This window comes from Rutidosis leptorrhynchoides, chromosome 10 (genome assembly GCF_046630445.1).
Source record: "Rutidosis leptorrhynchoides isolate AG116_Rl617_1_P2 chromosome 10, CSIRO_AGI_Rlap_v1, whole genome shotgun sequence".
Classification (NCBI taxonomy): Eukaryota; Viridiplantae; Streptophyta; class Magnoliopsida; order Asterales; family Asteraceae; genus Rutidosis; species Rutidosis leptorrhynchoides.
Window position 1 is genome coordinate 89,524,735 of NC_092342.1, and position 27,180 is coordinate 89,551,914.

A 27,180-nucleotide genomic window follows, 5' to 3' on the forward strand; every position below is an offset into this window, starting at 1 on the left:
GAGATATTTCATGCTAGTTGACAAATGATGGTTCCCACATGTGTTAGGTGACTCACATGGACTGCTAAGAGCTGATCATTGGAGTGTATATACCAATAGTACATACATCTAAAAGCTGTGTATTGTACGAGTACGAATACGGGTGTATACGAGTAGAATTGTTGATGAAACTGAACGAGGATGTAATTGTAAGCATTTTTGTTAAGTAGAAGTATTTTGATAAGTGTATTAAAGTCTTTCAAAAGTGTATAAATACATATTAAAACACTACATGTATATACATTTTAACTGAGTCGTTAAGTCATCGTTAGTCGTTACATGTAAGTGTTGTTTTGAAACCTTTAGGTTAACGATCTTGTTAAATGTTGTTAACCCAATGTTTATAATATCAAATGAGATTTTAAATTATTATATTATCATGATATTATCATGTATGAATATCTCTTAATATGATATATATATACATTAAATGTCTTTACAACGATAATCGTTACATATATGTCTCGTTTAAAAATCATTAAGTTAGTAGTCTTGTTTTTACATATGTAGTTCATTATTAATATACTTAATGATATGTTTACTTATCATAGTATCATGTTAACTATATATATATCCATATATATGTCATCATATAGTTTTTACAAGTTTTAACGTTCGTGAATCACCGGTCAACTTGGGTGGTCAATTGTCTATATGAAACATAATTCAATTAATCAAGTCTTAACAAGTTTGATTGCTTAACATGTTGGAAACATTTAATCATGTAAATATCAATCTCAATTAATATATATAAACATGGAAAAGTTCGGGTCACTACATCAACTACTATAATTCCATATGAAAAACTGATTATAATAATATATCACATACAAATATTCTTCAAACTTACAACTTTGCTATATTACATATAACATGAAATATATTACACTTTGATACATGATAATTTTGAAGATAAATCTAGTTAATACGCAAGTTGTTCAGCAAAGGAAATAAAGACACGTAATTCATAAGTCAAGAAACAAGTCATGCATTCTGGTTTTACTAAGACGACTTCCCATCCTTGGTCTTGTGGAAAATAACCGTTATGACCATTGGCAAGGCAGCATGTTGTAATGTCGTCAAAAGGACGAGGGTTTCGTAATGTCCAACAGCCTTGTAATAATCTAAAAACCTTGTTTCTCACCCCAACTACTGAATCCGTCACTTGTGGAAAGGTTTTATTTAAAAGTTGTAACCCGATATTCTTTTTCTCACTTTGGTAAGAAGCGAACATCACTAACCCGTAAGTATAACATGCTTCTTTATGTTGCATGTTAGGAGCTCTTTCTAACTCGCGAAATCCTATGTTGGGATATGTTGAGTCAAAATAGGTTCTTAACCCGTAGCGTAAAATTGCATTTGGGTTCCCCGCATTTAATGCTTTAAAGAAAACACGGCGTAACTTACGGTCTCCCCAATGTGATATACCCCACCTATCAAAGGAAAGACTTTTATAAACTAAGGCATTTCTGGAAAGTCTTTCAAATGTTTGACAAGTTAATTTCGTCATAACTAAATGTGCTGATGAACTCTGACCGACTCTAGACAAGATTTCCTCAATCATATCCTCTGGTAGGTCTTCTAAAATATTTGATTGTCTACCCTTAACGTCCATTTTGTTTTTATACTGTAAAATAGACAAGGATTAGATTTATAAAAGATAATTAACAAACAATACAAGCAATTTTTACATAGAACATAAAAGTACAAGGACACTATAATACATATAATACACAACATGATTACAACTCCCTAATCTGAATCACTGGTTTCTTCTTCTTCGGACTTGGTTCGCTTTCCTAATTTTCCAGGGATATATGGTGTTCCTCTAATACGAGGCGTCGTTTTCCACAATGGTTTAGAAAAACCTGGTGGTTTAGAGGTTCCCGGGTTATTGTTACACTTTAGGAAATACGGATGTTGCCGATACATATAAAGCTCATCGGGGTTAGAATCGGGTTTCTCTATTGTTATACCTTTTCCCTTATTATTTTCTTTTGCTATATTAAATTGGGTCGAGGTGATTTCTATAACATCATCAGAATCCTCATCGGGATCCGATTCATCGAAAAATTAGTAATCTTCTCAATATTTTGCTTCCTCGGCAGAAACACCATTGACCATTTTTAACTTTGGTCCGTTGGTTGAGGATTTTCTTTTATTTAAACGATTTACTGTAGGTATCACTATTTCTTCCTCCGGAACCTCTTCTTCTTCTTCTGGTTCCTCCTCTTCCGATTCATCCTCGTCTGGTTCCTCTTCTTCCGGTTCCTCCTCTTCCGGTTCCTCTTCGGGAATTTGTGAATCTTCCCAAAATATATTCGACTCTTCATTATTATTAGGTGAATCAATGGGATTTGTACTAGAGGTAGACATCTATCACACAATATCAAACACATTAAGAGGTTAATATATCACATAATATTTACATGTTAATAATATATAGTTTCCAACAAAAGTGTTAAGCAATCGTTTTTTAAAGAAAACACGGTCGAAGTCCAGACTCACTAATGTATCCTAACAAACTCGATAAGACACACTAATGAAAATTTATGGTTCTCTAAGACCAACGCTCTGATACCAACTAAAATATCCCGTTCATATTGATTATAAACGTTCCATATTAATTGATTTCGTCGCGAGGTTTTGACCTCTATATGAGACGTTTTTCAAAGACTGCATTCATTTTTTAAAACAAGCATAACCTTTATTTTATCGATAAAGGTTTAAAAAGCATTACGTAGATTATCAAATAATGATAATCTAAAATATACTGTTTACACACGACCATTACATAATGGTTTACAATAAAAATATATTACATCAAAAATAAGTTTCTTGAATGCAGTTTTTACACAATATCATACAAGCATGGACTCCAAATCTTGTCCTTATTTTAGTATGCAACAGCGGAAGCTCTTAATAATCACCTGAGAATAAACATTCTTAAAATATCAACAAAAATGTTGGTGAGTTATAGGTTTAACCTATATATTTATCAAATCGCAATAATAGAATACAAGATTTCATATTTCAATATACATCCCATACATAGAGATAAAAATCATTCATATGGTGAATACCTGGTAACCAACATTAACAAGATGCATATAAGAATATCCTCTATCATTCCGGAAAATCCTTCGGACATGATATAAATGAATTCGAAGTACTAAAGCATCCGGTACTTTGGATGGGGTTCGTTAGTCCTAATAGATCTATCTTTAGGATTCGCGTCAATTAGTAGATCGGTTTACTAATTCTTAGGTTACCAAGCAAAAGGGGCATATTCGGCTTCGATCATTCAACCATATAATGTAGTTTCATTTACTTGTGTCTATTTCGTAAAACATTTATAAAACTGCATGTATTCTCATTCCAAAATATTAGATTTTAAAAGTGGGACTATAACTCACTTTCACAGATTTTTACTTCGTCGGGAAGTAAGACTTGGCCACTGGTCGATTCACGAACCTATACAAATATGTACATATATATCAAAGTATGCTCAAAATATATTTACAACAATTTTTAATACGTTATAATGTTTTAAGCTTATTAAGTCAGCTGTCCTCGTTAATAACCTACAACTAGTTGTCCATAGTTAGATGTACAGAAATAAATATAAATTATCTTGGATCAATCCACGACCCAGTGTATACAAGCCTCAGGCTAGATCACAACTCAAACTATATATATTATTTTCGAATCAACCTCAACCCTGTATAGCTAACTCCAACATTACTGCATATAGAGTGTCTATGGTTGTTCCAAAATATATTATATAGATGGGTCGATATGATATGTCAAAACATTGTATACGTGTCTATGGTATCCCAAGATTACATAATATATATTAGAATACATGAATAATACAATATAAGTTTGCTAAGTTATGATTTGTATAGAATTGTTACAATATTTCCCGTAGCTACAACAATCAAAAAATATCCAATCTTGTTTTACCCATAACTTCTTCGTTTTAAATCCGTTTTGAGTGAATCAAATTGCTATGGTTTCATATTGAAATCTATTTTATGAATCTATACAGAAAAAGTACAGGTTTATAGTCGGAAATATAAGTTACAAGTCGTTTTTGTAAGAGGTAGTCATTTCAGTCGAAAGAACGACGTCTTGATGACCATTTTGAAAAACATACTTCCACTTTGAGTTTAACGATGATTTTTGGATATAGTTTCATGTTCATAAGAAAAATCATTTTCCCAGAAGAACAACTTTTAAATCAAAGTTTATCATAGTTTTTAATTATCAAACCCAAAACAGCCCGCGGTGTTACTACGACGGCGTATGTCTGATTTTACGGTATTTTTCGTGTTTCCAGGTTTTAAATCATTAAGTTAGCATATCATATAGATATAGAACATGTGTTTAGTTGATTTTAAAAGTCAAGTTAGAAGGATTAACTTTATTTGCGAACAAGTTTAGAATTAACTAAACTATGTTCTAGTGATTACAAGTTTAAATCTTCGAATAAGATAGTTTTATATGTATGAATCGAATGATGTTATGAACATCATTACTACCTTAAGTTTAGTAGGTAAACCTACTGGAAGTGAAAAGAAATGATCTAGCTTCAAAGGTCTTGGATGGCTTGAAAGTTCTTGAAGTAGGATCATGACACAAAAACAAGTTCAAGTAAGATTTTTACTCGAATTAAGATAGTTTATAGCTATAGAAATTGAATCAAAGTTTGAATATGATTATTAACTTGAATAAGAAAGATAACCTACTGCAAATAACAAAGGTTTCTTGATCTTAGATGATTACTTGGAATGGATTAGAAAGCTTGGATGTAAACTAGTAAACTTGAAAGGATTTTCGAAGTGTTCTTGAAGTGTTCTTCCTAAGATGATTATAGCTTGATTCTTGAAGTAATTTTTGATGAAGATGATGATTAGCTACTGGAAAAATTCGTTCATAAGTGTGTGTGTGTGTGTGTTGAGAGAGGATTAGAAAGAGAATTGGAAGTGAAATGGAGTGAATGATGAGTGGTAAGTGGTGAGTGGTGAGTGGTGAGTGGGGTTAAAAGGAGTTCTAGTTAGTTGACTAGTTTATGGTAGAAGTTAAAATTGATTAGTCATACATGACATAATCAAGAGTGGAATCTCATGCTAGTTCCTATTGGTATATACCCACAGTAAGTACGTCTAGAAGTTGTGTATAATACGGGTATGAATACGACTAGAATTCTTGATGAAAAAAGAATGGGAATGTAACTGTACCCATTTTCGTTAAGTATTAGTGTTTTGATATATGTCTTGAAGTCTTACAAAAGTATATTAATACATCTAAATACACTACATGTATATACATTTTAACTGAGTCGTTAAGTCATCGTTAGTCGTTACATGTAAGTGTTGTTTTGAAACCTTTAAGTTAACAATCTCATTTAATGTTGTTAACCCATTGTTTATTATATCTAATGAGATGTTAAATTATTATCTTATCATGATATTATGATATATTAATATATCTTAATATGATATATATACATTTAAATGTCGTTACAACGATAATCGTTACATATATGTCTCGTTTCGAAATCCTTAAGTTAGTAGTCTTGTTTTTATGTATATAACTCATTGTTAATACACTTATAAAGATACTCACTTATTATAATCTCATGTTAACTATATTTATATCCATATATATATCGTCATGTCGTTTTTACAAGTTTTAACGTTCGTGAATCGCCGGACAACTTGGGTAGTCAATTGTCTTCATGAAACTCATTTCAAATAATCAAGTCTTAACAAGTTTGATTGCTTAACATGTTGGAAACATTTAATCATGTAAAAATTAATTTCATTTAATATATATAAACATGGAAAAGTTCAAGTCACTACAGTACCTACCCGTTAAATAAATTTCGTCCCGAAATTTTAAGCAGTTGGAGGTGTTGTCGTATCTTCTGGAAATAAGTGCGGGTATTTCTTCTTCATCTGATCTTCTCATTCCCAGGTGAACTCGGGTCCTCTACGAGCATTTCATCGAACCTTAATAATTGGTATCTTGTTTTGCTTAAGTCTTTTAACCTCACGATCCATTATTTAGACGGGTTCCTCGATGAATTGAAGTTTTTCGTTGATTTGAATTTCGTCTAATGGAATAGTGAGATCTTCTTTAGCAAAATATTTCTTCAAATTCGAGACGTGGAAAGTGTTATGTATAGCCGCGAGTTGTTGAGGTAACTCAAGTCGGTAAGCTACTGGTCCGACACGATCAATAATCTTGAATGGTCCAATATACCTTGGATTTAATTTCCCTCGTTTACCAAATCGAACAACGCCTTTCCAAGGTGCAACCTTAAGCATGACCATCTCTCCAATTTCAAATTCTATATCTTTTCTTTTAATGTCGGTGTAGCTCTTTTGTCGACTTTGGGCGGTTTTCAACCGTTGTTGAATTTGGATAATCTTCTCGGTAGTTTCTTGTATTATCTCTGGACCCGTAATCTGTCTATCCCCCACTTCACTCCAACAAATCGGAGACCTGCACTTTCCACCATAAAGTGCTTCAAACGGCGCCATCTCAATGCTTGAATGGTAGCTGTTGTTGTAGGAAAATTCTGCTAACGGTAGATGTCGATCCCAACTATTTCCGAAATCAATAACACATGCTCGTAGCATGTCTTCAAGCGTTTGTATCGTCCTTTCGCTTTGCCCATCAGTTTGTGGATGATAGGTAGTACTCATGTCTAGACGAGTTCCTAATGCTTGCTGTAATGTCTGCCAGAATCTTGAAATAAACCTGCCATCCCTATCAGAGATAATAGAGATTGGTATTCCATGTCTGGAGACGACTTCCTTTAAATACAGTCGTGCTAACTTCTCCGTCTTGTCATCTTCTCTTATTGGCAGGAAGTGTGCTGATTTGGTGAGACGATCAACTATTACCCAAATAGTATCAAAACCACTTGCAGTCCTTGGTAATTTAGTGATGAAATTCATGGTAATGTTTTCCCATTTCCATTCTGGGATTTCGGGTTGTTGAAGTAGACCTGATGGTCTCTGATGCTCAGCTTTGACCTTAGAACACGTCAAATATTTTCCTACGTATTTAGCAACGTCAGCTTTCATACCTGGCCACCAAAAATGTTTCTTGAGATCCTTGTACATCTTCCCCGTTCCAGGATGTATTGAGTATCTGGTTTTATGAGCTTTTCTAAGTACCATTTCTCTCATATCTCCAAATTTTGGTACCCAAATTCTTTCAGCCCTATACCGGGTTCCGGGTTCCGTCTTCCCGAATATTAAGATGTTTCTCCGATCCTTTGGGTATTTCATCCTTTAAGTTTCCCTCTTTTAAAACTCCTTGTTGCGCCTCCTTTATTTGAGTAGTAAGGTTAGTGTGAATCATTATATTCATAGATTTTACACGAATGGGTTCTCTGTCCTTTCTGCTCAAGGCGTCGGCTACCACATTTGCCTTCTCTGGGTGGTAACGAATCTCAAAATCGTAATCATTCAACAATTCAATCCACCTGCGCTGCCTCATGTTCAGTTGTTTTTGATTAAATATGTTTTGAAGACTTTTGTGGTCGGTATATATAATACTTTTGACCCCATATAAGTAGTGCCTCCAAGTCTTTAATGCAAAAACAACCGCGCCTAATTCCAAATCATGCGTCGTATAATTCTGTTCGTGAATCTTCAATTGTCTAGACGCATAAGCAATTACTTTCGTTCGTTGCATTAATACACAACCGAGACCTTGCTTTGAGGCATCACAATATATCACAAAATCATCATTCCCTTCAGGTAATGATAATGCAGTTAAGGGTTTTGCTATTCTGGAAAAGTCTTGGATGAACCTTCTGTAGTAACCAGCTAGTCCTAAAAACTGGCGTATGTGTTTCGGAGTTTTCGGGGTTTCCCACTTTTCAATGGTTTCAATCTTTGCTGGATCCACCTGAATACCTTCTTTGTTCACTATGTGACCGAGGAATTGAACTTCTTCCAACCAAAATGCACACTTTGAAAACTTAGCGTACAATTTTTCCTTTCTTAACAACTCTAGCACTTTTCTCAAATGTTCTTCGTGCTCTTGGTCATTATTTGAGTAAATAAGTATGTCATCGATGAAAACAATGACAAACTTGTCAAGGTATAGCCCACACACTCGGTTCATGAGGTCCATGAACACAGCCGGTGCGTTAGTTAAACCAAATGGCATAACCATAAACTCATAATGACTGTAACGCGTCCTAAAAGCAGTCTTCGGAATATCATCCTCCTTCACCCGCATTTGATGATACCCAAAACGTAAATCGATCTTCGAATAAATCGATGAGCCTTGTAGTTGATCAAATAAGTCATCGATTCTCGGTAGTGGGTAGCGGTTCTTAATGGTAAGTTTGTTCAACTCTCGGTAGTCGATACACAACCTAAATGTACCATCCTTCTTCTTGACAAACAAAACAGGAGCTCCCCACGGTGATGTGCTTGGTCGAATGAAACCACGCTCTAAAAGTTCTTGTAATTGGCTTTGGAGTTCCTTCATCTCACTGGGTGCAAGTCTGTATGGAGCACGAGCTATTGATGCAGCTCATGATACAAGATCCATCTGAAATTCAATAGATCAGTGCGGAGGTAGTCCCGGTAATTCTTTCAGAAATACATCGGGAAATTCTTTTGCGACGGGAACATCATTGATGTTCTTTTCTTCAGGTTTAACTTCCTCGATGTGTGCTAGAATGACGTAACAACCTTTTCTTATTAGTTTTTGCGCCTTCAAACTACTAATAAGATTTAACTTCGCGTTGCTCTTTTCTCCGTACATCATTAAAGGTTTTCCTTTTTAACGCATAATGCGAATCGAATTTTTGTAACAAACGATCTCTGCTCTCACCTTTTTCAACCAGTCCATGCCAATTATTACATCAAAACTCCCTAACTCGACTGGTATTAAATCAATTTTAAACGTTTCATCCCCCAGTTTAATTTCTCTCTCCCGACATATATTATCTGCAGAAATTAATTTACCGTTTGCTAATTCGAGTAAAAATTTACTATCCAAAGGCGTCAATGGGCAACTTAATTTAGCACAAAATTCTCTACTCATATAGCTTTTATCCGCACCCGAATCAAATAAAACATAAGCAGATTTATAGTCAATAAGAAACGTACCCGTAACAAGCTCCGGGTCTTCCTGTGCTTCTGCCGCATTAATATTGAAAACTCTTCCATGACCCTGCCCATTAGTATTCCCCTGATTCGGGCAATTTCTAATAATGTGGCCCAGTTTTCCACATTTATAACAAACAGCGTTGGTATTACTTGCTCCGACACTATTCGTTTCGGCATTACTTGTTCCGACATTATTTGTTCCTTTAGTTCTGTTAAACTTTGGTCCGTAGACCTCACACTTTGTTGCGCTATGACCATTTCTTTTACACCTGTTGCAAAATGTCGTGTAAAACCCCTGATGATTTTCTTCACACCTATGACATGGCTGTTTTTGGTTTTTGTTGCCGTTGTTGTTATTGAGGTTGTTGTTGGGATTGTTATTGTTGTTGAAACGGTTGTTGTAGTTGTTGTTGTTGTTGTTGGGATGTTTGTTGCGATTGTTGTTGCGGTTGTTGGGATAGTTGTTGCGATTGTTGTTGTAATTGTTGTTGTTGTTGTCGTTGTACTGGTGACTCTTGTCACCGTTTTCCTCCCACTTCCTCTTGAGTTGTTTCGTGTTGGCTTCTTCGGCCGCCTGCTCTTTAATTCTTCCCTCAATCTGATTTATGAGTTTATGAGCCATTCGACTTGCCTACTGTATAGAAGCGGGCTCGTGTGAACTCACATCTTCTTGAATCCTTACTGGTAACCCTTTTACAAACGCGTCGATCTTCTCTTCTTCATCTTCGAATGCTCCCAGACACAACAGGCATAACTCTGTGAATCGTCATTCATATGTGGTAACGTCGAACCCTTGTGTTCGTAAATCTCTAAGTTCTGCTTTGAGTTTATTGACTTCGTTTCTAGGAGGTACTGCTCGTTCATCAATTGCTTGAATGCCAACCACGGTAGTGCGTAAGCAGCATTTTGTCCTACCTGTTCAAGATTGGTGTTCCACCATGTTAACGCAGTACCTGTGAAGGTATGCGTAGTGTACTTAACTTTGTCCTCTTCAGTACACTTACTTATAGCAAACACCAATTCGACTTTCTCGGTCCACCGTTTCAATCCAATTGGTCCTTCGGTTCCATCAAATTCCAAAGGTTTGCAGGCAGTGAATTCTTTGTAGGTGCATCCTACACGATTTCTTACGCCGTTAGCTGCATTGCTAGATTCAGAGTTATTGTTGGTATGTAGCGCAGCTTGTACTGCAGCTATGTTTGCAGCAAGAAAAGTACGAAATTCCTCTTCGCTCATATTCATGGTTTGTCGAGTAGTCGGTGCCATTTCCTTCAAAATAGCCAACTGAATCGAGTTAATCATACAGAATATTAAGAGTAGTCAATAGTATTTCGTAGCATAATATGAACTTATTTATAAAAGCTTTTTCTTCATATTAGCGTTTTATAAGTTTAAATTCGGGTACTACCTACCCGTTAAGTTCATACTTAGTAGCTAATATACAATTCAACTACTACAATTCCATCCTTGGTCTTGTGGAAAATAACCGTTATGACCATTGGCTAGGAAGCATGTTGTAATGTCGTCAAAAGGACGAGGGTTTCGTAATGTCCAACAGCCCCGTAATAATCTAAAAACCTTGTTTCTCACCCCAACTACTGAATCCGTCACTTGTGGAAAGGTTTTATTTAAAAGTTGTAACCCGATATTCTTTTTCTCACTTTGGTAAGAAGCGAACATCACTAACCCGTAAGTATAACATGCTTCTTTATGTTGCATGTTAGAAGCTCTTTCTAACTCGCGAAATCCTATGTTGGGATATGTTGAGTCAAAATAGGTTCTTAACCCGTAGCGTAAAATTGCATTTGGGCTCCCCGCATTTAATGCTTTAAAGAAAACACGGCGTAACTTATGGTCTCCCCAATGTGATATACCCCACCTATCAAAGGAAAGCCTTTTATAAACTAAGGCATTTCTGGAAAGTCTTTCAAATGTTTGACAAGTTAATTTCGCCATAACTAAATGTACTGATGAACTCTGACCAATTCTAGACAAGATTTCCTCAATCGTATCCTCTGGTAGGTCTTCTAAAATATTCGGTTGTCTACCCTTAACGTCCATTTTGTTTTTATACTGTAAAATAGACAAGGATTAGATTCATAAAAGATAATTAACAAACAATACAAGCAATTTTTACATAGAACATAAAAGTACAAGCACACTATAATACATATAATACACAACATGATTACAACTCCCTAATCTGAATCACTGGTTTCTTCTTCTTCGGACTTGGTTCGCTTTCCTAATTTTCCAGGGATATATGATGTTCCTCTAATACGAGGCGTCATTTTCCACAATGGTTTAGAAAAATCTGGTGGTTTAGAGGTTCCCAGGTTATTGTTACATTTTAGGAAATACGGATGTTGCCGATACATATAAAGCTCATCGGGGTTAGAATCGGGTTTCTCTATTTTTATACCTTTTCCCTTATTATTTTCTTTTGCTATATTAAATTGGGTCGAGGTTATTTCTATAACATCATCGGAATCCTCATCGAGATCCGATTCATCGAAAAATTGGTAATCTTCCCAATATTTTGCTTCCTCGGCAGAAACACCATTGACCATTTTTAACTTTGGTCCGTTGGTTGAGGATTTTCTTTTATTTAAACGATTTACTGTAGGTATCACTATTTCTTCCTCCAGAACCTCTTCTTCTTCTTCTGGTTCCTCCTCTTCCGATTCATCCTCGTCTGGTTCCTCTTCTTCCGGTTCCTCCTCTTCCGGTTCCTCTTCGGGAATTTGTGAATCTTCCCAAAATATATTCGACTCTTCATTATTATTAGGTGAATCAATGGGATTTGTACTAGAGGTATACATCTATCACACAATATCAAACACATTAAGAGGTTAATATATCACATAATATTTATATGTTAATAATATAAAGTTTCCAACAAAAGTGTTAAGCAATAGTTTTTTTAAAGAAAACACGGTCGAAGTCCAGACTCATTAATGTATCCTAACAAACTCGATAAGACATACTAATGCAAATTTCTGGTTCTCTAAGACCAACGCTCTGATACCAACTGAAATATCCCGTTCATATTATAAACGTTCCATAAAAGCACCACCTCAACCACCGTCATTCACCATAAAAGCACCACCTCTCCGCCCCATACTACCACCAACCACCGAGTGGCTTGTTTCTGATCACCGGACAGCCGCCACGCGCCTCCGGGAACTGTCGTCGGAATATTCCGTTTGACCGGATTTTTGGTTTTGCGGGAATCTACTTCAAAACGCTCACAGTGAAGCTTCGAAAACTGAAAGATCGAAACTGGAATTTGCATATCAAGTCAAAGAGAAAGGTGGGTTTTGAAAGAGAGACTTTGGTAGCTTCATATCAAAATACAAATAGTTGGTGGGTCTTAAATTTCCAAATTCTTACATATATCTTTTACGTAAATTTGCTGGGTCTTATAAATAGAGTTAATTGTACTGTATAATTTATAGCATTGGATCAAGTCAAAATAGTTATATTTTAAAAAATAACTCCGGTGACACTCAAGCTCCAACCTCCGGCGACATTCAAACTCATTGTCGTCTTCTTATTCGGTAAGGCTCCGGGCCGACGATGAGCTGATCTTCATGTCGAAGCCAAGCGGCTACTCGTGTTCCAAGTCGTGTGTTAATCGAGTTATTTCGTTCTTGATCTTCAACTTTCCGGACACATGGTCTCGAGATGACTGCCGGAGTGTCTTCGAGAAATACGGTGATCTCAAAGATGTGTATTTTGCACGAAAAAGATTGTCGAGCGGCCAACGTTTCGGGTATGTTCGTTTTGATGGTATCACAGATATTGACTCTTTCTCAAAAGCCTTGAACACCATCCAAGTCAATGGGAGATGGATTCGAGCGTACAAGGCTATAGAGAGGAAGTTAGTTAATCGGCCTTTGAGTAAGGATTGCGAGTTCAATCTGAAAGTTGAAGACTTTCCACCGGCTCCTTGGAACCGTGGTCCGTCTAACCGACTTAAATGGGAAGGTAAAAGTTTCGCTGACTCGCTTGTTGGCACTAAACACGTATCCAAGGAGTTTCGGCTGCCCACGGATAATCGTATAGAGATAATGGTCAGAGGTAGATGTATTGAAATAAATCTACCTGAATCGGTGAGAAATCACAACCTTGTATTCAGTTTTAACAAGGATCGACTTTCATGGTCTTTGGTCGAAGTTAACAATTCCCGAGTTGAAAATGTAACAGAAGATATCTTGAAGAATTCTCATGACATCTCCAACAATTCTGCCAACAATTCTGTAAATGAACCTGCTAATGAATCTAGCATGGGGGAAAAGGATCCTTCATCTGGGGATGTGAGTTATGGTACCTGTGAGGGTGGGTTAATTGATAAAGATGTTGATGATTCGTCTCAATGTGGGTCTGCAGTTGTTGCAAATGATGGTGAAGATTGTGAGATTAATTCGGCTTCGCCTGATGATTCCTCAACTGATATCATACCGGATTTTAATTCCGATGGTGCTCCGATGTCGAGGTTTTCTGATTCCGTTGATACAGAGGATAGAGTTTATGTCCCTGATGTCCCTGATATTACAGATGAGGCTGAAGAGGGTGAGATAAGGTCGGATTCGCCTGAAGATTCTCCGGCTGGAAACATACCGGATTTAATTCCGAGGAGGTGCCGGAGTCGGGTGAAGGTGGGATACCGTGTTCTTCGATTTTCGATGCAGAATGCTCTGACAGTGGCTCTGGTATCGAACGGGGTGTTTGCACGCGTGACAGTAATGACCTTTTGGTAAACCCAATGAATTTTCAAATTAATGGTGGGCTTGAATCTGTTTCATTAAGTGGGCCTGAAAAACCTATTGAACCCGACATGGGCTTTGGCTCCTCATATGGGTTGGGTTCTATTGCTTCTCCTTCTACCGTGGTTGCTCGGTTTCGTGTTCAAGTGAGGAAAATTCATCCGTTGATCAAAAGTCATTTCATTAAACATGTATGGGGACGGAGATATATGAAACGTAACCGACGTCGGGATAACTTTCGTTGGCACGAAAGATACTTTATTGAAAATGTGATGAAAAATTCGGAAGAGGACGACGATGAATCTGCCTGTTGCTCATGCTGCTCTTCCTGCGCGTCCTCGGATTCGGAAACATAGTTCCTGCATCTGTCGCGACTTTCGAGCAATGTGGTTCCTTCTGTGTTGAGTTTTTGTTGGTTGTGCGTCTCTTTTTGTGCGTGAGTTGTGATCTCGTGTTTTCTCGTTTGTTGTATGTTTTTCGTGTGTTGTGTGTAGTCTGTGTGTTATCTAGCGCCTTGCTAGTTTTTGTTCGTGTAATTTTTTATTAATATTATAAAACTTACTTGCCTTTCAAAAAAAAAAAAAATAAACGTTCCATATTAATTGATTTCGTCGCGAGGTTTTGACCTCTATATGAGACGTTTTTCAAAGACTGCATTCATTTTTTAAAACAAGCATAACCTTTATTTTATCGATAAAGGTTTAAAAAGCATTACGTAGATTATCAAATAATGATAATCTAAAATATACTGTTTACACACGACCATTACATAATGGTTTACAATAAAAATATATTACATCAAAAATAAGTTTCTTGAATGCAGTTTTTACACAATATCATACAAGCATGGACTCCAAATCTTGTCCTTATTTTAGTATGCAACAGCGGAAGCTCTTAATAATCACCTGAGAATAAACATGCTTAAAACGTCAACAAAAATGTTGGTGAGTTATAGGTTTAACCTATATATTTATCAAATCGCAATAATAGACCACAAGATTTCATATTTCAATATACATCCCATACATAGAGATAAAAATCATTCATATGGTGAACACCTGGTAACCGACATTAACAAGATGCATATAAGAATATCCCCTATCATTTCGGGAAATCCTTCGGACATGATATAAAGGAATTCGAAGTACTAAAGCATCCGGTACTTTGGATGGGGTTCGTTAGGCCCAATAGATCTATCTTTAGGATTCGCGTCAATTAGTAGATCGGTTTACTAATTCTTAGGTTACCAAGCAAAAGGGGCATATTCGGCTTCGATCATTCAACCATATAATGTAGTTTCATTTACTTGTGTCTATTTCGTAAAACATTTATAAAACTGCATGTATTCTCATCCCAAAATATTAGATTTTAAAAGTGGGACTATAACTCACTTTCACAGATTTTTACTTCGTCGGGAAGTAAGACTTGGCCACTGGTCGATTCACGAACCTATACAAATATGTACATATATATCAAAGTATGCTCAAAATATATTTACAACATTTTTTAATACGTTATAATGTTTTAAGCTTATTAAGTCAGCTGTCCTCGTTAATAACCTACAACTAGTTGTCCATAGTTAGATGTACAGAAATAAATATAAATTATCTTGGATCAATCTACGACCCAGTGTATACAAGCCTCAGGCTAGATCACAACTCAAACTATATATATTATTTTGGAATCAACCTCAACCCTGTATAGCTAACTCCAACATTACTGCATATAGAGCGTCTATGGTTGTTCCAAAATATATTATATAGATGGGTTGATATGATATGTCAAAACATTGTATACGTGTCTATGGTATCCCAAGATTACATAATATATATTAGAATACATGAATAATACAATATAAATTTTTTAAGTTATGATTTGTATAGAATTGTTACAATATTTCCCGTAGCTACAACAATCAAAAAATATCCAATCTTGTTTTACCCATAACTTCTTCTTTTTAAATCCGTTTTGAGTGAATCAAATTGCTATGATTTTATATTGAACTCTATTTAATGAATCTATACAGAAAAAGTATAGGTTTATAGTCGAAAATATAAGTTACAAGTCATTTTTGTAAGAGGTAGTCATTTCAGTCGAAAGAACGACGTCTTGATGACCATTTTGAAAAACATACTTCCACTTTATGTTAAACATGATTTTTGGATATAGTTTCATGTTCATAAGAAAAATCATTTTCCCAGAAGAAAAACTTTTAAATCAAAGTTTATCATAGTTTTTAATTATCAAACCCAAAACAGCCCGCGGTGTTACTACGACGGCGTATGTCCGGTTTTACGGTGTTTTTCGTGTTTTCAGGTTTTAAATCATTAAGTTATCATATCATATAGATATAGAACATGTGTTTAGTTGATTTTAAAAGTCAAATTAGAAGGATTAACTTTATTTGCGAACAAGTTTAGAATTAACTAAACAATGTTCTAGTGATTACAAGTTTAAATCTTCGAATAAGATAGTTTTATATGTATGAATCGAATGATGTTATGAAAATAATTACTACCTTAAGTTTAGTAGGTAAACCTACTGGAAGTGACAAGAAATGATCTAGCTTCAAAGGATCTTGGATGGCTTGAAAGTTCTTGAAGTAGGATCATGACACAAAAACAAGTTCAAGTAAGATTTTTACTCGAATTAAGATAGTTTATAGTTATAGAAATTGAATCAAAGTTTGAATATGATTATTACATTGAATAAGAAAGATAACCTACTGTAAATAACAAAGGTTTCTTGATCTTAGATGATTACTTGGAATGGATTAGAAAGCTTGGATGTAAACTAGTAAACTTGAAAGGATTTTCGAAGTGTTCTTGAAGTGTTCTTCCTAAGATGATTATAGCTTGATTCTTGAAGTAATTTTTGATGAATATGATTATTAGCTACTGGAAAAATTCGTTCATAAGAGTGTGTGTATGTGTGTTGAGAGAGGATTAGAAAGAGAATTAAAAGTGAAATGGAGTGAATGATGAGTGGTAAGTGGTGAGTGGGGTTAAAAGGAGTTCTAGTTAGTTGACTAGTTCATGGTAGAAGTTAAAATTGATTAGTCATACATGACATATTCAAGAATGGTATCTCATGCTAGTTTCTATTGGTATATACCCACAGTAAGTACGTCTAGAAGTTGTGTATAATACGGGTATGAATACGACTAGAATTCTTGATGAAAAAAGAATGGGAATGTAACTATACCCATTTTCGTTAAGTATTAGTGTTTTGATATATGTCTTGAAGTCTTCCAAAATTATATTAATACATCTAAATACACTACATGTATATACATTTTAACTGAGTCGTTAAGTCATCGTTAGTCGTTACATGTAAGTGTTGTTTTGAAACCTTTAAGTTAACAATCTCATTTAATGTTGTTAACCCATTGTTTATTATATCTAATGAGATGTTAAATTATTATCTTATCATGATATTATGATATATTAATATATCTTAATATGATATATATATACATTTAAATGTCTTTACAATGATAATCGTTACATATATGTCTCGTTTCGAAATCCTTAAGTTAGTAGTCTTGTTTTTATGTATATAACTCATTGTTAATATACTTATGGAGATACTCACTTATCATAATCTCATGTTAACTATATGTATATCCATATATATATCGTCATGTCGTTTTTACAAGTTTTAATGTTCGTGAATCGCCGGTCAACTTGGGTGGTCAATTGTCTACATGAAACTCATTTCAAATAATCAAGTCTTAACAAGTTTGATTGCTTAACATGTTGGAAACATTTAATCATGTAAAAATTAATTTCATTTAATATATATAAACATGGAAAAGTTCGGGTCACTACTGGTGAGGGTTTTGGTCGACTGGATGCGACTGGATGAAGGTTGTTTTGACAACAGAAAGCTGGTGGGAAATAGTAGGAGATAGTCGACAATAAAACTGGAGAGAAAGCAGGTAAATCAGTCGACAGAATTGTAGGTTTAATTGTGGTGATTAACTTGAAGGATCACGATGCTTTTATATGACTTGTAGGTTTCCTAATTACATTAGACTACTTGGAGAACAAGAACACTAATTATGATTAAACAAGGATTGTGAAAACTTGGTGACTAAGTAAATTATTTGCTGCATACAACAGCCGATTTGTTTTCTGTTATTTCATGTATTTATATATATATATATATTTTTATACCGTATATCCAATTTATTTATATATTATTTCTCTTTTTATTATTATTATTATTATTATTATTATTATTATTATTATTATTATTAATATTAGGGTTATATTACTTAAATACATTTTATTTATTTATTAGACCCTAATCTTTTATAAATTTTTATTTATTCCAATTAGTTTGTATTTATTTTTATAGTTTATATAATATCACTTTTAAGTATTAATATATATATATATATATATATATATATATATATATATATATATATATATATATATATATATATAGTCGGTATAATAAAGATAACACACAAATACATAAACTTTATATAACGGATATATTGATCAAAAGTTAATATTTAAACAAAGTTGTTAAACAAAGTTTACGAGTACATATAGTCCTAATATTTGAACAGAAATGAAAAATTGAGGGTCGTCATATGTTTGCCCGTTCGAATATTTAAACTATGTAATAAATGTTTTAAAAGTTTATTGAACTTATTATTTGTGTTAGAGACGTTTCGGAAATATAATTGGGACCTAAATATTAATGTGTTAAAGAAAAAATTTTACGGGCCGATTTAAATACGGGTTGGGTTGTTTCAGATATACTTTTGTTCGCATTCAAGTAATAATAATCGATCATGTGTGTATCCATGGAAGAAATATGGATTATAGGAAAATGTATATATGTAAGGTTCTTAGTATGCTTTTGATTATGATGTAAGCATTATTTCTGAGGGAAACATGTATCTATAGATATTGTTTTACACTGATTATGTTTTTTTTTGCCATTTTAGTGTATTTGATTTTATTCTTTAGGTGTCTTTGATTATGTTTTACATTGTATGTATATCTATACATACACATTTGTAAACATAACATATCATTCAACAATCTTAGTATATATACACATTTGTCTAACTCATTATATTATAAAGACTAAATTACTAAAATCATCCTTGTATTTGTCAGTTTTAGTCGTTTTAGTCCCTATTTTTATAAAGCTGCAGTTTTCATCCTTAAATGCATAAACACGTCCCAAAATAGTCTCTGATATCAACTGTTGTTAATTGTTCATTAAATATACAACATGTGGTCATGTGGACACCACGTGCATATCTCCTGCTAAAATAAATGATCTATATTCCTATTCCTATAATCTCTATAATTTCATAATGATTATAAATTTGTAAATAAACTAATATAGTAGTATATATTAGGATAATATAGGAGTATATATAATATATAAGGATAATTAAAACACACTTTGGCCACTTACCCCTTGTACCCATCAATATTTTAACAGGTTTTACCTATTTGAGTCTTCAGAGATAAAAGTAGACCCAAACCAACCCAATTACATATAAATGGGTCAGAACTGTCCTCTTAATTAGCAAGCAATATTTTCATACATGCCAAATATACAGTTCAAAAAGATTTCTTACCATTTCTTATAACCTGACCATCCCACTTCAAAACAGGTAGAACAAGAACTCCACTAAGAATCAACATCATTTTTGTGCATGTTTCCCTTCCTCAAACGTCACATCTCTAATTTTTATTCCTAAATCTTTTGTTCTTTTACCATATTACCATCAAGCTCGAACACCCTTTTTGCTGTACACCCACTAAGTATTTTATCAAATTGAGGCATCAAAAGTTCATTTTCACGTTTAACAAACGCCACATTCATGTTCGGTCATTTTGCTACAAACCCTTGTTCTGTTGTTCATCCAACCAAATGGCGGCATACACACCGTTTTCTTCGGCCTCCATTTTTGAAAGAACTTTTGGAAGATAGTTTACACTCTTCATGATTGCAATTGTGGTTGTTTTATTGGATTTGAAGATTTATTTACGTTTATGCCACTGTAATTAGGAGGTGATTGGTCTTGGATTACAATCAGCATTGCATATAGAGCTGATTGGTGTCAGCCTGCGGGAGAGAGTTGGAAATCACCGGGACCCGATGAAAGCCAGTATCTTAATGACCCGTTTCGGCAAGATGAAGCAATTACCGTTTGTATAAGTATTTTTTTTATAGTCATTTGTTTATCAAAAGGAGGGTTTATTTTCGTCTGCTGAACCCAACTGATCGAGGTGTTGCTCCAACTCATATAAGCATCTGCAGTATATAAAGACACACCACAAATAAATGAAAGTTAAAATTTTAAAAAGACTACTCTTTTGTTGTTTGCTCTTATTTATAATTTCACACAAATTATTGTTCTTTTTTACTGTTGAGAATATGCAAAAGGTTAAATAACTGACTGATTAACTAACCCATCCACTATGGCACATGTTGTATACTTAGCGGACAGTTAACAAAAGTTAGTATGAAGGACTATTTTGGGACGTTTTTATCCATTTAAGGATGAAAACTACAACTTTGTAAATATAGGGACTGAAACGACTAAAACTGACAAACACAGGAATGATTTTGGTGATTTAGTCTATTATAAATATGTAGATATAGATATACATTTATATAATATTCACATTTTAGTTAATAACATTCGTCAAGTATAACATATCATTCAACAATTTTTCTTTTATAAACCCGTGATTCTACGTGCCTCTTTAATAGCTTTGGATGAGCCTTAAGCCTTAAGCCATTGGGTACATCGAAATGAAAAGACATCAAATGGCAGTGCATGAATGGATTCACAAAAGTATAAAGAAAAATGATGAATAAAGTTAAAATTTAGAATAATTGTATTGTATAAAAAAGTGAATAAGGAAGTTGAGGAGACTTGAAATTGACTAGATTTTTGAAAACTGTATTTCTTGATTCTTTTCCAACACACACAATGCTCTGTGTCTACCGTTTTTAATAAAATCCTTCATATTTTGCCCCTTTTTGGGACCAAATACTAATAAAAATTTCACCTTTAAGAAAAAAAAAAAAATTCATGATTCTTGACTTTTGATCATTGACACTGCGTTTCTGCTACTGCATCAACGATCATTTCCTTTGAGGTTAAGTAACTATCCCCATTTTAATTTTTATTCTTAAACAAAAAAAAAAGTCATTTTCCGTTTCATTTTATTAAAAAGGTTATATATTTGCATGCATCTGTAATTTTATAGGTGTAATAATGGAAGTTAATGATAAGGGGAAGAAGAAGGCAGTTGCTGGGCGTCATGATCATGAATTTTCACAGTTGATATTCTCATGGTCTCTTGATGACATCCTCAATGAGGATCTTTATAAAAACCAGGTCTTTTTATATTTATTTATTTATTGTTTATTTCTAATTTATTTATTTATCTATTATAATTTTTTGTCAGTTTTTACAATTAGTTTTTTAAAGACTTTTTTATATGTATGTAATAAATCATATATGTTGACATCCAACATTTTTTTAAAATCACAGTGTGCTATTTTAATTTTTAACTCAAACCTAGTATCATTAACATTTTGTGCATATCTAAAATGGGATTTTTTAGGGTAGTATCACAAAGCTGAAAATCAACTTTAGTCTATTCAAATTTATTATCATGAAGTTAAGTGTTACTTTCATATTTTAGTTTACATTTAATTTATTTGGACTGGAATGTTTATTAATCATATTGTTGTTGGCTGTATACTTGATTAGTGACATGAAGATCATTGGTTATTTGTTATCATAAGTAATTTGAAATTGCCCTAAAATTATGAACTTTTTAATCTGCACTGACACTACAAGTTGTTCTTTAATCATACTAACTCTTGTTTATTACTAGCTAGTTATTGTCTTGCTGCTGTGTACCAAATTGGATCATTCGGTTTATATCTATTCATAATTTTATAATTCTTTATGTTAACTTGATGCATTTTTTGTAGGTTGAGGTTATACCACTTACATTTTCGTCTAGCGACCACTATCTCGGTTCTTTTATTTATCCGTTACTAGAAGAAGTACACGCCGAACTGGCTTCTGCTATGGAGATCATGTATCGAGCTCCATTCGCAGAAATTTTCTCGATCAACGAAACCACACGTCATGGCAAAATTTTGTACGATGTTACGGTTGGTTCTTGGAAAAACAGATTTAGCGAACGTGGCAAAGAACCATATCGAACGTTACCTGGCGATTTGCTTATTATATCAGATGGGAAACCAGAATCGGCTGATGATTTGCAGCGTGTTGGAAGAACATTGGTGTTTTCGTTGGTTAATGAAATCGCAGATGATGATGATATTGTAGATGATACAACATCAAAAAATTTTAAAGTTAAATGTTCTCAGGAAATCGAGTTTCAAGATGGGATGTTTGTTACTTTTCTGATGAATATTACGACGCAGAAAAGAATATGGAATTCTTTGCATATGCATGAAAACATGAATATCATTAAAGAGGTTCTTTATTCTGATTCTATGGTAAGACATAAACCTACCTAGTTGGTTATTTCTTTACCCGGCAATTGAGACCCGTAGTTTGAAAAAATGGGTCCATTGGGTTACGCATTTAACCAAATGGGTCCATAAAAAGGTAAAGAATGGGTCCAATATAGACCCTTATGAAGCCTATCAAATAATCAAAAGGTTCAACGGGTCTTTAGTGGGTCTTAACGGGTCTTTTAGTTTATTAATCTAGAGTTTTCGCGAGCTTAAGAAACTTTGAGAAACGGGTCTTGACCCAACTCCACCCGACCCATTTAGACCCAACTCATATGACCCATCTTCGGATGCAATCTCTTTATCCGTTGAATAGAGAGAGGGATGACTTTCTCTACTTTTGAGAGTGTTTCACTCTAGGTGGAGAAATGACTTGTCTTTATTCGCGGATAGGGGAAGGATTGTCTACATCTCACCTCCCCATACACCACTCATGCGGTATTGGGTTTTGTTGTTGTTGTTGTCATATGACCCATCTAAAAAATTTAGACCTGTTAAAAAATCAGACCTGTTTGACCCATTTCGACCGAAACTTGTTCGGGCCTCGACCCAAGTTGACCCGTTCGCTAGGTATTCTTATTTAAGTAAAGATTTTAAGAGGTAATATCACTATTAATATGGTTATATTACTTACAGGTCAAAGAAAGCTGCAATATTTGTTCTTTTGGTCACAATAGACTTTTATCTCAAAGAATAAACTCGGATCTTTTGGATAAGCTGAATGAATCTCAAAGATTGGCGATCATGGCGGCCCTTTGCAAGACGGAATGTTGTCATAATTCGTACATGGAACAAATATGGGGCCCACCGGGAACAGGGAAGACAACGACTGTAAGTGTGTTGCTTTTTATTCTTCTGCAAATGAATTGTAGAACGCTTACGTGTTCTCCAACGAACGTTGCCATCGTACAAGTAGCATCATGGGTGCTAAGATTGGTTAAAGAATCGTTTACAATTACAACTGCAAGCGGTGAATGTATTTGTTCTGTTGGCGATTTGCTGTTGTTTGGGAACAAGGATATGTTGAAAGTTGGTGAAGAGATCGAAGAAATTTATTTGGAGCATCGAGTTAAGAAACTTATCGAGTGCCTTGGTTCGTTAACTGGTTGGAAACATTGTATGAGATCTATGATTGATTTACTTGAAAACTGTGTATCTCAATATCATGTTTATGTTGAAAATGAAAAGATCAAGGAACAGGAAATTGCGAATGATGATAAAATCGAAAGTGAAGGTGAAACCGAGAAGTTGGAAGTAAAATCGTTTATTATGTTTTTACGAGATCGGTTTACTGCTTCGACGATACCACTTAGAAGGTGTCTTGTTACATTCTGTACTCATATCCCGAAAAGTGCTATGACTGAATCTACTTTCGATCATATGATCAGTCTGTTGGATATTCTAACTTTTTTCTAATCCTTGTTGTTTAAAGAGAATTTAGTTTCGAAAGAACTTCAGAATCTTCTAGAATCTAAGCCGTTGGAAGGCGATTTTGTAAAAACAGACGATACGTCTTCGTCTTCTATGAATTATGTTCGAGCCGTTTCAGTATCGCTACTACGAACTCTACTGATGTCACTTGAAAGTCTCGGACTTCCAAGTGTTTTGAACGTATATGCGATAATGAACTTCTGTTACGAGAAAGCTTCTCTAATATTTTGCACAACGTCTAGTTCGTACAAGTTGCATCATGTCGAAATGAAGCCTTTGAATGTTTTGGTGATCGATGAAGCTGCACAGTTAAAAGAGGCCGAATCGACCATACCTCTTCAACTTACTGGAATGAAACATGCAATTCTCATTGGAGACGAGCGCCAATTACCTGCAATGGTTACAAGCGATGTACGTTTGTGTTACTTTTTGTCACTGTTGTAAAAGTCGGCCTAGTCGGTCAACACGTCGGTTTGGGGACTAGCCCGTCTCGACTCGCCCAAAAACGCCTTAAAAATAGAAAAATTCTATAAGGTCGGTTAACACTAAAAATTCAGGTCGGCTGAGTTGGGCCTTAGTCGGCCAAAGTCGGTCAAAGTCAAAGTTAGGTCAAAGTAGCCAAAGTCAAAGTTGGGTCAAAATTATATATTTTTTAAAATTAGTTTGTGTGCCATATATCTATGTTTGAAATACTTATGTTATTTTTTTGATATATTTATGTGTAATATATATCTGTTTAATTTATTTATTACTCCGTACGATAAGTCAACGTTGGTCAACGCCGGGCTCGTTACCGACTCGTCCCCCAAAGTTCCGGCTGACCCGTCTTCAACTCGTGACTTTTTACAACCTTGCTTTTTGTATAAGATATTTACATTTATTATTTTCTATTGCTTTTATTAAAATATTTGATGTTGATGGGCTGAATGAATGTGGACAGGCTTGTAAAGAATCTGGGTTTGGAAGAAGTTTATTTGAAAGATTGAGTTGTTTGGGTCATTCTAAGCATCTTCTGAATGTGCAGTACAGAATGCATCCTTCTATCAGTTTGTTCCCGAATTTGAACTTTTATCATAATATGATCCTCGATGCAGAATACGTCACATGTCCAAGTTATGAAAGAAGATATCTTTCGGGTCCAATGTCCGGTTCGTATTCTTTTATTAACGTTGTCGGTGGACGAGAAGAAAAAGATGATGATGGAAGGAGCTGGAGAAACATGGTTGAGGTGGCTCTTGTGATTAAGATTGTACAAAATCTATATAAAGGTTTGAATAGTAGTCATTATACCTAGCAAACGGGTCTGGTTTAGACAAGGCTCAAATGGGTTTGGGTAGAAATGGGTCGGCTATAAAACGAGTTAAATGGGTTGGGTCAAGACCCATATTTCTTTTGCTGCTGTTTAATCTAGTTTTAGGTTATAGCAGGTGTAATTTTCGCTTTCATGAACCCAAAGATAATGTTTGTAAATTTTGCTTTTCAATTTTATACTTTAACCTTTTTTTTATGTAATCAGCATGGAATGAATCGAAGAAAAAGCTTACAGTTGGTGTTGTATCTCCGTATGCTGCCCAAGTTGTTTCGATTCAGGATAAAATTGGTCACAAGTACGAAAAATGTAATGGATTTTCAGTAAAGGTGAAAGCGATAGATGGTTTTCAAGGTGGTGAAGAGGATATTATCGTCTTATCGACAGTAAGGTCTAATGCTCGTGGGTCTATTGGCTTTATCGATAGTTTTCAAAGGACTAATGTTGCTTTGACAAGAGCACGGTAATCAATCTCGTCACTTTTATAACGATTGATCTTTATTTATTTATTTATTTATTTATTTTGAAAAAAGTTATGCTTGTATTTATTAGACATGCACTATGGATACTGGGCAATGAAAGAACTCTTATTAATAGTGATTCCGTTTGGAAAGATTTAGTCTGTAACGCAAGGAGCCGACTCTGTTTTTTTGATGTTGATGCTGATGAATGTTTGAAGATGACGATCATTGCTGCAAAGAAAGAGCTTGAGCAACTCGATGATCTGGTTAATGGGAACAGTGTGCTTTTTAAACATGAAAAATGGAAGGTATTGTTGATACTATTTTTCAACTTTGTGTTACTTGGCAAACAGGTCAGGCGAGACCCTAATGGGTTTGGGTCGTAACGGGTCATGGGTTGAAACGGATCCTGGTTTTAATGAATTGGGTCAGGTCTAAATGGGTTGGGTCGCGTCGGGTTGAGTCGAGACCCGTTTTTGAAAGTTTTTTCAACTCATTAAACCTCTAGAAATTAATATTTTTAAAATCTCATAAAGACCCGTTAAGGACCCGTTGGACTTGATATATACTTTTTAGGCTTTATATGGGCTAATTTGGACCCATTTTATAGTTTTATTATGGACCCACTGTTAAAAACTAACCCAATGGACCCGTTTTTCAAGCTATGGGTCTCCATTGTCAAGTATAAAATGTGCTACTTTGATTTTCATGTTCGTTGCACTTTATGCCATCAGGTTCTCTTCAGTGATGACTTCAGAAGATCGTTTACAAAGTTAACATGTGTTCGTTTGAAGAAGCTAGTTTTAAATCTTTTGTTGAAACTCTCTGGTGGCTGGCGGCCAAAGAACAAAAGTGTGGACTTGAATTGTCAAAATTCTTCGCATATGATAATGCTAAAAACGAACATATATTTCATAGCATTATTCCTCAAGAAAGACAAGCTTTTAGTTGCAATTGTTCTATTTACAAGTGATATTCGTTTAAATAATAAAAGGTGAAGACAAAAGACAGATTCGACGAATTGAAGACGCAAACGACCAAAAAGCTCAAAAGTACGAAAGACAATCAAAAAGGTTCCAATTATTGATAAGAAACGTCTCGAAATTACAAGAGTACAAGATTCAAAACGCAAAGTACAAAATATAAAATTGTACGCAAGGACGTTTGAAAATCCGGAACCGGGACCAGAGTCAACTCTTAACACTCGACGCAACGGACTAAAAATTATAAGTTAACTATGTATATAAATATAATATAATATATAATTAATTATATTAATTATATATATATTATATTTATATATAAAAAACCGTCGGCAGAGAAAACTCCAAGGACTGAGCTGTAAATACTATCTCCGCGACTCGCGGAGATTGAAGGGGTTTTTGCCGCGAGTCGCGGAGCCCCAAATTCCAACTCTGGCTATAAAGCAAACCGAATTCTGATCAAATTTCATATCTTATTTCTCTATCTCT

The 27,180-nt window shown here is 34.5% G+C and overlaps 1 protein-coding gene and 1 pseudogene across 1 annotated transcript; one reads left to right on the forward strand and one right to left on the reverse strand.

The window, feature by feature from the left end:
• Positions 1-19,554: 19,554 nt before the first annotated feature.
• On the reverse strand, positions 19,555-20,767 carry LOC139870437 (D-amino-acid transaminase, chloroplastic-like; annotated as a pseudogene).
• A 457-nt stretch (positions 20,768-21,224) lies between these two features.
• LOC139870438 (helicase sen1-like) lies at positions 21,225-26,094 on the forward strand. Its single transcript, XM_071858246.1, has 8 exons — positions 21,225-21,347; positions 21,953-22,489; positions 23,144-23,894; positions 23,940-24,349; positions 24,879-25,206; positions 25,455-25,710; positions 25,800-26,016; positions 26,062-26,094. Exons 1-8 carry the CDS (start codon positions 21,225-21,227, stop codon positions 26,092-26,094), a joined length of 2,655 nt encoding a protein of 884 aa, XP_071714347.1.
• Positions 26,095-27,180: the final 1,086 nt, after the last annotated feature.

Bases quoted from the DNA above. Each gene is read 5' to 3' on its own strand.
- LOC139870438 (XM_071858246.1), top strand. From the start codon at position 21,225: ATGGAAGTTAATGATAAGGGGAAGAAGAAGGCAGTTGCTGGGCGTCAT. The intron at 24,350-24,878 runs GTACGTTTGTGT...GAATGTGGACAG, and splicing joins CTGCAATGGTTACAAGCGAT to GCTTGTAAAGAATCTGGGTT. The intron at 25,711-25,799 runs GTAATCAATCTC...TGTATTTATTAG, and splicing joins GTTGCTTTGACAAGAGCACG to ACATGCACTATGGATACTGG.